The sequence below is a fragment of the Delphinus delphis genome, chromosome 6 (assembly GCF_949987515.2).
Source record: "Delphinus delphis chromosome 6, mDelDel1.2, whole genome shotgun sequence".
NCBI lineage: Eukaryota > Metazoa > Chordata > Mammalia > Artiodactyla > Delphinidae > Delphinus > Delphinus delphis.
Genome location: NC_082688.1, coordinates 71,087,370 through 71,098,989, shown reverse-complemented (window position 1 = coordinate 71,098,989; position 11,620 = coordinate 71,087,370). Strand labels below are relative to the sequence as shown.

The window sequence follows — 11,620 nt, the reverse complement described above, 5'->3', positions numbered from 1 at the left end:
GATTCCACCAAAGAATACAACATTGTATTGGAACCTGAGACTACCATTGGCTACTTTGAGCAGCTCATACCTCTGAAACAAGAAGAAAGGGTGAGGAAAATATTTCCAGCATGCACGAGATCCTCCAGAGTGTCACTTAGTCTTCCCATACTTTGTGGTAAAAGTTAATGGAAAGCTAGAACAACCCAATAAAGGCAAGACTGTAATAACACAGACTCTTCAAGAAAGAAGATTTGGGTCATCCACCAAGTAAGGAACCACAATTGACTTAATAGACTTGCAAAGAGCACAGGGAATATGAAATGGAGAGTGGGAAAAGTTATAAATACCATCTTAGATTCCATGACCAGTTGCAAACATGAGGGCACTGATAGGAGCATTTATTTCTTCCTTGCTTCTGGGTGGGTGGGTGGGTGTGTGTGTGTGTGTGTGTGTACCAATTTTCCTTCTCTCCCATTTCCTTACTCTAATGTAAGAGTTACTAATAGTGGTTATAATAGTACCTTGGGATTAAAATTATAGGATATTCAATGGGGGATCTGACTCAGCCAGAAGAGGAATGAGCATCCCTCAAACATGGGTAAGTCACTTTTTATCTTCTTTTAGGGAGAGAACTAGCATGTTATTGTACAAAGAATCCATTTTAGGTGAAATAATGAATTTGCTTTTGCCTTTATTTGGAAGTAAATATGGCTGCTATGAGTGAGTATGAATGCCATGTTGGCAAGGGGTGCACTGGACTGCTGACCTTGCTGATCAACAGTGGCAGCAGGCCCACCACCTGGTACCTGCTTGCAGACCCACAGCGTTAGAAACTATGCAGAGGCACTAACTTCCTTTATACCCCTTCACAGCACCTTCCCTTGGGACCATTTGAGTGACTTGACATGCTGGACCTCACAGATTTCCTGCAAGTTTCTACTTTTCCCCACTTGTCTACACATACCAGTGCTTTAGGCAGATTCGTTAGTGACTCTTTGATCTGCCTGTTTCCCTCTTCCAAACTTTGTCTTCCCAGCTCCTTCTGTTTGTGTTCAGTCTAATTCCTAAAATAAGTCCCTCATTTCCATATATACTTAAAGGGACTCTGTTTTCCTGGCTGAATCTTGACTGATAAATGTAGCATGAACACAAAGCTGCTCATTTACTCCACATACCCCTCAAAAGAATCCAAAAAAACTGCAATGAATTATGAAAGAATGGCTCACCTATGAAATGAAAAACCAAACAGCAACAAACAAACTGGATCTAAGACTGTACGTTTCTCTGGTGATGTCTGCCTTTGGGGTTCCAAGTCCGTGTATTAAATGCAATTACAGTACCCTTCTTTATGTTCCTCTAAATTATCTATGTAACTTTTGCCTCCTATGCCCCTTACAGTCATTTCTGTCATATGCTAGCTCTTTAAACGTTTTCATTTCTCCTTTTAAAAATCTTTCTCCTAGAACCCTACCACCACCACCACCACAATCATTTAGCATCTGATGCCTCTTTGCTTATATCCCAAGTTTTAGAATCACTCCTGGTATCTGGCACTCAGAACTGATCACACTACTTTAGCTAATATCTGATGAACTGATATTTCAGAGTACATGGTACTATCACCTCTCTCCTTTTACATATGTTTTCCTATTAATGTAACCTAAATTTCAATTGACTTTTAGAACAGCCATGTTACATGGTAATCTCATAGTGGATTTACCAATAAATACTACTACTTTTTTCTCAAAAAGTTGTTATAAATCCAGGTCTCTCTTCCTTCTTATTTATGTGTGCAGTTGATTTTTTTTAATCCTAAGATCTTGAATGTTATATCAGCTCACTGGAATGGAAGTTAGAGTGTAAGAATCAATCATTTAAAATTTGATTCTGTCAATCAAAAGATTAGCTGCCATTCACAGATGTGTGCTGTCCATGAATAAGATAATAATGAATTGTATATCTTTATTCCTTCATCTAACTGATGGACAGAAGTTTTATAAAAGATCAAGGACAGGAATCTAAAACACCTGCTGCTTGACTTGGATTTTTCTAGTCAACATTCTTTGGCACACTTGCTCAACTTTCTATATATTTCCTCCTAACTGTATCAACATCCAGTCCACTTTTTTAATTGAACTTGTCTCTAGGATGGATTTTAATAAACATTTGATATTTTAAAGAACCTTTTTGACATAGATGTTTTGATAAGGCCACATCTGTGTACCTATTTTAAAATTATGTACATCCTCATAGGACTACATAATGAGGTCATTTTGACTTGAGGATACTCTGACACAGTCTTAAAAACATTAAAATGTCATTTTTTAAAATTACCAGTTAGACAAAACTGAGAAACAGACATCTTCATAGTTGTCACATTTGTCATCTTGTTTTTCCCTAAACCCCCATCATTAGCATGGAGTTCAGAAAGGGGAAATGCCAATGAATTTCTCTCATTTGAAAATGAGAGAAGCAAAAACAAAAAACCAAAGCAAAAACCAAGAAAAGGTATTTTAACGTTTGGCACAGCTGCTCTGAAGTGCTACATCAAAATAACTTCAATTTTAGAGGAGATGGTGCCAAATAATTAAGGGTCTAGCTTTGCAACGCAGGCATTAATAACGAGATTATGTGGAGATACACGGGGGTGGGAGGAATGGATCTGAGCAAGAACTTTTCCCACTAGCCTTGACCTAAAGGATGAGCATCTATGCTTAAGAATCAGGCTGCCCTGAGGAAAGCTTTGCCTTTATGAAGTTGATGATGCACTTCATCTCACCTTGTGCTTGGGAGAATGATTCTCTTTACAGTGGTATAAAACAAGGTGCTTTATTCCAAGCTTCTCTTGTATTCTGCAGGCTTTTCACTTTCAAAGACAAACAAATGTCTAAGGAAAATGCATTTTTAAAAAGAGTTGAATGCATAGGCCACTTCATTAGTAGTTTTCTTAGTTCCACGTTCACAGCTAGGAATGTCTAGAGGGGAAGGTCTTAAAATCCCCAGAATCTTTTTGTTTCAGCCGAAGTTGAAGAGAAAAATAGTATATTTGACTCACATGTTCCTCAATTGTCCCCCCAGCCCTAACCCATTTTCACAGAATAGCTAGGTGAGAGCTTACACCATGAGATCTATGCACTGAATCAGAGGAATTCCAAAAGACCAACCCCAGGAAGACTGGACAATAACTCTGATCTAGAGGCCATGAAGAAACTAGAGTGATTTCCACACAAGACTCCATTCAAGCAAACAAAACTTCCTCTTTGCCCGCTTCTTTCACCATAGACCTGGAAGTTGCTTACCTCTTGGACAAACAGAATGGACTTGCCTAAACATACAACATGGAAACAGATGTTCTCCTTCTTCCTTCCCACCCCTAATTGGTGGCTTAGGAGTTCAGACCTCAAGCAGCATGGATGAGCAAAAACTGCAAGATTACAGAGAACTCACTGAAGTACCAACATCGTCAAATAGTACCATCACTGGCTGGTTGGTTATTTTTGTACACATGGGCAACAGACTGTGAGCAGCTTGAGGGCAGGTCTTATATCTTATTCACCTCTTTATCCCCTGGTCTAGCACAATGCCTGGCACAAAGTAGGTGCTTAATAAATAGCTGAATAAATGAATTTCTAAGCTAATATTTTTTTTTATCTTTCATTAATTGAGTCAGTGGAAAACTATTACTTGAGCACCTATTTATGTACCAGATACTAGACAAAGCTGTGAGTGGACAAACAGGCATGAATCCTTCCTCAGGCCTTATAGTCTAATTGAAAATGGTGAAGTAACTTCCACTCCTGACGATTGACACCATTATTTTTACCTTAGGGATGTCGGACAACACTACTACCAAACCTCAATTTCCTCACATTCAATTTGGTGGTTGGACAACATAATCTGCAAGACTATTTAAGTTCTAAACTTATTGTAAAGGGTATGAAATGTATAAAGCATTATGTAAATTAAGTTTTAAAATTATAAAACATTTTTAAAAATTTGAATACTGCCCCAAATGGATGTTCTCCCCAATTCAAAAAGCAAATGGATACATGCACACCATTATATAAACCACATAAAGAATCCAGCAACTCTAGCACTGTTGTATTGTTATATCCGATCTCTACTGTATAATGTAACTTCTTTGAGGGCACATTTTACATTCAGTATCCTCTAATAGCATCTAGCACTTTTTAAAAAATAGGATTCGATAAACGAATTAATGCAATGGAAACACCTTAAGAATCACCAAGGATTCAACCTGATTCGCCAATGGCATTTAGGAGATTCAAGAACCCCAAGAAATTGTATTCAAAACTGTGTCTATAGGCCATTTTGCAGAGTTCTTCAGTTTTATCAGTCTCAAAGAGATCTACCATCCAAAATGATTCCTTCACTCAGTATATATTAATTGAATATCAACTACTTGACAAGCATTGTACCATGGTTTAGGCTTAGAATCTAAAACTTTTTTTTTTATAAATAATGAATATTGATTGTATCAAATCTTTACAAGATCTGCTTTCTCACATTCACACCATTAAAAATAATGCATATTCTGGGCTTCCCTGGCGGCACAGTGGTTGAGAATCTGCCTGCTAATGCAGGGGACACGGGTTCGAGCCCTGGTCTCGGAGGATCCCACAAGCCGCGGAGCAACTAGGCCCGTGAGCCACAACTACTGAGCCTGCGCGTCTGGAGCCTGTGCTCCACAACAAGAGAGGCCGCGATAGTGAGAGGCCCGCGCACCGCGATGAAGAGTGGCCCCCACTTGCCACAACTAGAGAAAGCCCTCGCACAGAAACAAAGACACAACACAGCAAAAATAAATTAATTAATTAATAAACTCCTACCCCCAACATCTTCTAAACAAAATAATAATAATAATGCATATTCTTTAAACATATTTACATCTTAAATCAGCATCAGATACTATGCAGTTATTTAATATGATATTTGCTGGTAAAATGTACTTTAGAAATATTGATGTATTTTTATCTGGCTCCATGGAAAAGCTTTCATGATGACAGAACCAATAGGGCTTACGTGTATAACAGATAGATAGAGAGGTATATAAACACACACACACATACACATAATTTAAGAAATCCATAGTAAATCATGCTGTTCAAATTGTTTAAACCATCTCTATTTCATCAATTATTTTATACCACAGCTGGGTTTCCATGTATTCCTGACAATAGAATAGAGCTACTGTCCTTTAAAAAATAAATGATGACATATAAAGAAAACTTCATAAAACTGTTTTGTTCTCAGGGACTTTACACTGACTGAAATAAATAGCTTTCAAATTCTCTAGATGGAGAACAAAAGTAATTTTAAAACCTCAAGAAAACCTCTAAAATTTAATGACAATTTTCCCCCTTTGGAAATATTTTATCTCTCCTCAATGCAGCAAGCATTATCTATCTAGAGTCAATCAATATTTATATGAGCAGCTATTTAAGTTTTCAGAATAAAATTATTTTTACCTTTGAGAATGGTTGCCATATTCCTGCCACAAACATTTGGAAAGGGATATTTCCCCAGATACAAGCATAACCATACTTAAAGATATAAATCCTCATCCACAGTAGATGTTCTCTCCGTAATATGAAAATTCAATATAGCGTGATCCAAGATGACCATTTCAAAAAATGGTTACCTTATACTATTAGGAAACCATTTGTTTCTAATTCCTATACTCTACCAGAACTTGGTTGCAATTAGTGATAGTGGCCAGGAGATGGAGCATTCTCATTTCCTAAGATTTACTTCATAGGCCTTTGTGTATCTCACAATGTTTACTTTAAAGAGAAATGTTTTATTAACGGCACTTATCACAAATGGCAGATATGAATGAAAAATAAGGCATTCAGAAAAAAATAAGGTATTAAATTTCTCAAAAATTTAACTTACAGCTAATTACTTATATGTGAATAAAATACTTTGAATAAGCTTTTTCTCTCCTGTGTACAAGAAACAGAAGGAGAAAAAAAGTTTAAAATAATAATTATTTAGAATTACCTCAGTTTTTCAATTATTCCTTCTGCTTCATTTTATATAACACTGGACTGCTTTATAATGTATGTTTTAATTATAAACTCCATTTTTTCAATGAAATAAAAACAAGTATAGTTTTAAAATAAGAATTTTATAACTGATATCTTAGGGAAAAAATTCATTACAGTAAACATATTCCCTGAAATGGCTTTATTCAAGGCACAAAGAATGTTTAAATGTTTCTTTCACTTAATAAATGCTAAAGAAGAGTCTTTAGATCTCAAATCTATTATACTGCTCATAAAAAAAAAAAATAGCATTTTTAAAGCCCAGTAATCCACTCCCATACATAGTGAACACATTAACAGATGTGGGTATGTGTGGGTGTGAGGGTTATATTGCATGCTTCTAGAAATATTCCAAAACGGGAGGTAGGCAGATGCATTACATGTTGTTCTGATTTGGCCTTGAATACAGTCTGCCACCAGTTGCTGAATCTTTGATGGGAAGGTAAGAAGAATCCCTAATCATCCCTGAAAAGGCATAATCCAAAGCTGGCCATGCTGGTGCCAACCCAGGAGTTAGGTAGGGAGACATGAAACCAGACAGCCCTCTTCCTGGAGAGGAATATGCCAGCCGTAATGGACTGATACCTAGTCTAGGATTTAAGCTGTAGATACTGGAATCACCTCCATAAGAAGCAGAAGTACTGTGAAGGGGAGAGAAAGCTGATTTATTTCCTAGAGTTCCAAAACCAATTCCAGCTAAACTTAAATTCGAAGCTCTCTGAAAAGCTGTATTTTCCAAGGCTCCTGAGCTTGCTAGGTCCCTGGTGTCTGGTTTGTGTTCTTTCCCATTTAGGACCTGTTCAATGGCTTGGACCACATCCCCTTTGCAGAACTGTAGAATGCCTTCTAGACGGCTGCGTCTGTAACTTGGGAAAATCTTGGTAAGGATATCAAGAGGGTCTCTTGGTCTAGAGGACACAGTGGGAAGGCTGACTGTAGTATCAGTGAAGTCTTTGGCCCACTCACTTTCATTTCCTGATTCCAAATCAGACGATGACAGGGACCTGGGACTCTCTTCACCTCCTGACTGCTCCCCAGGATGAGAAGACTGAATGCTATCATCCTTGTTTGGGTTTTCTGAAATAGATGACCTGACGTTTTGTTTTCCAGTGACATCATTAGACTTAGGAGATGATCTCAGGGTAAATTGATGGGATTTAGACACCAGTTCTTCTTGTCCACTCTGGCATGAGTCACATTTACTCTCTTTTCGTCCTGGGGAAGAGGAAAAAAAGGAATGAAATAAAGGGAAAACTTCCAAGAACACAGTACTGCCCACTCAAAATTAATGCTGGATAAAATAACTTGTTTACTCATAGTATATCAATAATACTTATTAATCAATGTTAAGAGATTTTAATGAACAAGAATTATAAAAGATCATTTGGAAATGCAGGTGTTGGAACAGTGGGAAAACGCTATTTATTATGTCATTTCAGGATTACAAAATTATATAATATACAAATGCTGTAGTTATTTGGGAATCAGAAGATGAGAGTCTATTGTTACCCCCAAACTGTTAACACCAATATTTCACACTATTTGCCCATTTGGTGATTCAAGATTTTCCTAAATGTTACCCAAGTTTTGTTGTTATCCACGGGAGGGTTTTTTTCCCACAATGACACTATGCAAAAAGAACTAAATAGAACAATTGTTTAGATAAGAAATCAGAAGAAGGAACAATCTTAGTACGAAAATGAATATTCTATTTAGTCACTAATGCTAAATTTCAACAACTATTTTTTTAATGCTCACATTTCAGGTTCCAATTAAGTTACCTGAATAATGTGAGAAAATAACAAAATTGTTGATTTCATTTCAAATCTAAACCAATATTGCCAACTGCTGTACCAATCTCAAATCATACCAGAGCTTGCATGTTTCATTTTATGTGAGAGACAATACAAAGTTGGTGTTTTTTCATAATCCTCTGTGAAATATGGACTTTCTTTTTAAATCTCTAGGAAATATCAATAAAAGAGTTTACAATCAAATTGTTTCTAAAATAAAATTATTAACTGCACTATTTTCACTATTGCAATCTGTGTATATTTTCAAAGTGTCTTGTAAAAAACCATTTTGGTTGTATGCTTTAAATCGCAACTCCCTTCCAATATTAAGGGCAATTTTCCAAAAATGTTTTTACACAAAAACGGGATTTTCTACCTCAACATGTTGAGTATATGAATATTAATGAAACAATACTATCTTTAAAAACCTTTTGCAAGGCTAATGCCAGGAAAATAATAACAAGTAACTTTTATTTTGGTTTACATTTCCTATAGATATATTTTACCTCTATTTCCGTTACAAAGAGTAAAATGTCAATGGGGTACTCAGAGTTTTACTGTCAAACTTTCTTTTTGTACAATGTTTATGAATGTAACAAAACATACATTGCCTGAAGCAGTGATTTGCAAACATGATTTGCAATACTATGTTTTCTCAAGGAGTGGTCCTACATTCTAAACAAATATCTACAGTTTATTTTAAAATTAAAGTGTGTACAATTTAACACTTTGAGGGTTAAAATGCTGTCATTACATCAAACATATTGCAAAAGGTGCTGCTCCTGCAAAATCACAAAGACTAGTATTTTCACCTTAAATAAAACAAGAAAACCTATCTAATGAAGTAAAGATAGATTAGCCTTGGTCTGCCATTCCATTTTATTTATATATGATTCACCACATATGACCCCCTGAACAGGTAAGGTATCAAAATTTCACCTCTACAGTAATTTATGCATAAAATAATTTTTGTTATTACATTGTATTTATGGAATACAATATAATGTAATGAAATACTGATTGCATAAGACTATCTAGAAAATAAGCTGTCTTTAAAATACTGTGATATCATTTACATCACCTGTGTTCCCTCAACTCCTATAGCTGGTTTTACTTTACTTTTATCATTGTATGCTATGTCTTGTAAGGTAATTTTGGGACACACATAGTTTTTCTTCTTTCGAATATAATATTCTTTTGTGTAGGAAAATCTTATTCGCCTCTGCATCACTGTAAGTCTTGGTCTAGTGAATAAATAGACTACTACAGTTCATGGACATTGTATAAGAGGAGACAGTTGAGAAACAGCTTTTCAAAGAAGGTCAACTGAGGCAAACAAAATAAAATAATTGACCCCATAAAACAGCACCCACCCCCAAAAAATCACATAAATCAATCAATGCCTAGCAGAGAGCTGTCAGTCAAATCTCACTGTCAATTTAGTTTGCAGAATTTTAATTTTTACTTCTTTTTATAGCAGTTTTGCTTAACAGCTTCGTTCTCCAGCCTTCTTTCATTTTTCATGAGAAATGTTTAAAGTCCATTTTGTCCACTGACATAAACTAGAACATGGACAAAAAGGTAACACAGGTGAAAACAAAATCATATATGCCTTATTTAAGTAGAGAGAGACTCTTTTCAAAAGCACAAAAGTACATGCTGTGATCTGTTAAGAGCTGCAATTTTCACAATTCAAGGAATGTTCTAATTAATAACTTACTATATCATTACCTTATAATTTCATATGACACAACCAGTCTCAGATTTATACAAAAATACCAAAATGACATTTTCAGTGACCTACTTGTAGGGCTATGAAATTCACTAAAATACAGTGAGATTTATATTAGCATGAAAAGTTAAGTTGGGATAACCCTAGTCAAAAAGAAAATCTTTTCTACCTAACACAGGGGGTGAAGACAATTTGCAGTCAATAAATAAGAGAAAAAAAGAACTTCTTGGATAAGAAATCGCTAAGGATAAGATCCCCAAGGATAAGAAATTCTTGGACTTTGAAATTCATACCAACGTTTTTACAAACCTGATTTTAGAAAATCTAAATTTCTTTCCTATGAGAAAAGGTGAAACTGCAAATGTTAAGAGTTTTCTACACTTTTGGAGGCTGAAAAGCAGTTGAAGAAAAGGGACAGAATGCTTAAAAAATTTAAGGGAAGTGAGTAAAAATGCTTTGGTAGATTTCAGTCTCTTCCCCACTTCTAGTTGGTTAGTGCCAAAGGTAAAGAAATGTACTCCCAACCATAAGTGAGTTTTCCATGTAAGATCAGATGACCTCTGGTTTTACAACTGAAAATAGTACAGAGCAAGTTCAAAATGTAGCTCCTCTCATTAAGCTTTTCACTCAATGCCCGCTCTCTGCTCTCAAAGAGAAAGTCATAGCAACTTGGGCACAAACTCCATTCCTAGAATGAGTTCCTCAACTGATCACTTGCACTTCACTTTTTCATTTCTTTATCCTATCACCTAAGCTTTAGGTCCTAAGGGAACAGAAAGCCCTTCTGAAGTAAATGTGTCAGGTCCCTAACACCCTTACTAACATTCATATTGCAGAGCAGTTTCCCAGAACTTAAATGCTTCTTTTAAACAACTTTTCTTGCCCTCCTCCATGCCACGGCTGCTTATTTCAAAGATTTTTTTCTTCAAAACAACCATTTTTCTTTTGCAAAGAACAAACGTAAGATCTACTCACCTTGTTTTTCCTCTGTATAATCTGACTGGAAAATCTCGAAAGCAGGAGTCGCCAGACCACTAGCCTGTCTCGAGGCACTCAGTCCCAGTGCACTCACCGTCGCAGGGCCACTTGCTGTGGTCTGGGGATTCTCCGTTCTGCTGCTGCCTCCAGATGATCGACCCCCGGGCCCTGAGGGTCCAGGGTATAGAAGCCTCTGCAGCGCCCGGGCTTCGCTCTCCTCCTGGGCCTGCTGCCTGCGCAGCGCCACCTGTGCGGCCATGACGCGCTGGCGCTCGGCGATCAGGGTGCACTTGGCACACGCGCAGTCCCGCCAGCGGCAGAAGCGCTTGTGGCCCTTGAGGGCTGACACGACTCCGTGGTTGCGACAACGGGCGCACTTGGGTGTCCGTGGGTAGCCGCAGGCCACGGCGCCCACCCCCCTTTCCACTCCGGCAGGCGGCGGGCAGCCTCCGCTTCCCGCGGTGGCGGCTGCGGCTGCCCGTAGAAAGAGGCTGGACGGGCGCAGGAAAGTTGGAGGAACAGGTATCCCCGGGGGTACCGGTAACGCTGGAGACTGGGGCGGAGGGGCCGCTGCCACCAGCCCCGGGGCCAGGTGGGGTGGGCCGCTGCCGCTTTGGTCTCTACTGCCACACTGTGACTGCTCCATTTCCGAGAAGCGTCTGGTGAGGGCTCACCACGGGAGAGTGCGCTGTTCTCAGCTAACCCTGCTGGGATGCGAGGGCCGAGAGGACCAGCCTTGGTCCCGCTGCTTCCCACCCACACACCGACAGAGTCTGGCACAATTCCCGTGAAGAACTGGGGACAACCGATCCCCACAGCTGGAAGCTCTAAGAGGCGCAGATGCCACTGAGCCTCCTAGAGTCCTGGGGCGCTAAATTAATGCCCGGTGCTCCGCGCGCGCCTTCGCCTTCGGAGCAGGAGAAAGCAAGACTGCAGAGGCTACCCCGCCCACCGGGTCTACTGGCCAAGGGCTGAAAACCTGGGGAAGGAGGGCCAGGGGCGGAGAGTGGGGACCTGACCGTCTGGGAGGAGGGGCAGTGGGAGACAAAAGAAACTGTCCCTTCACA

At 38.5% G+C, this 11,620-nt stretch overlaps 1 protein-coding gene across 1 annotated transcript; it reads right to left on the bottom strand.

Annotated features, from left to right (window-relative positions):
* Positions 1-6,426: 6,426 nt before the first annotated feature.
* DMRTA1 (DMRT like family A1) lies at positions 6,427-11,199 on the bottom strand. The gene is made up of 2 exons (XM_060013481.1): positions 10,551-11,199; positions 6,427-7,265 (listed from the first exon to the last, which is right to left on the bottom strand). The coding sequence occupies exons 1-2, from the start codon at positions 11,197-11,199 to the stop codon at positions 6,427-6,429; spliced, it is 1,488 nt and encodes a 495-aa protein (XP_059869464.1).
* Positions 11,200-11,620: the final 421 nt, after the last annotated feature.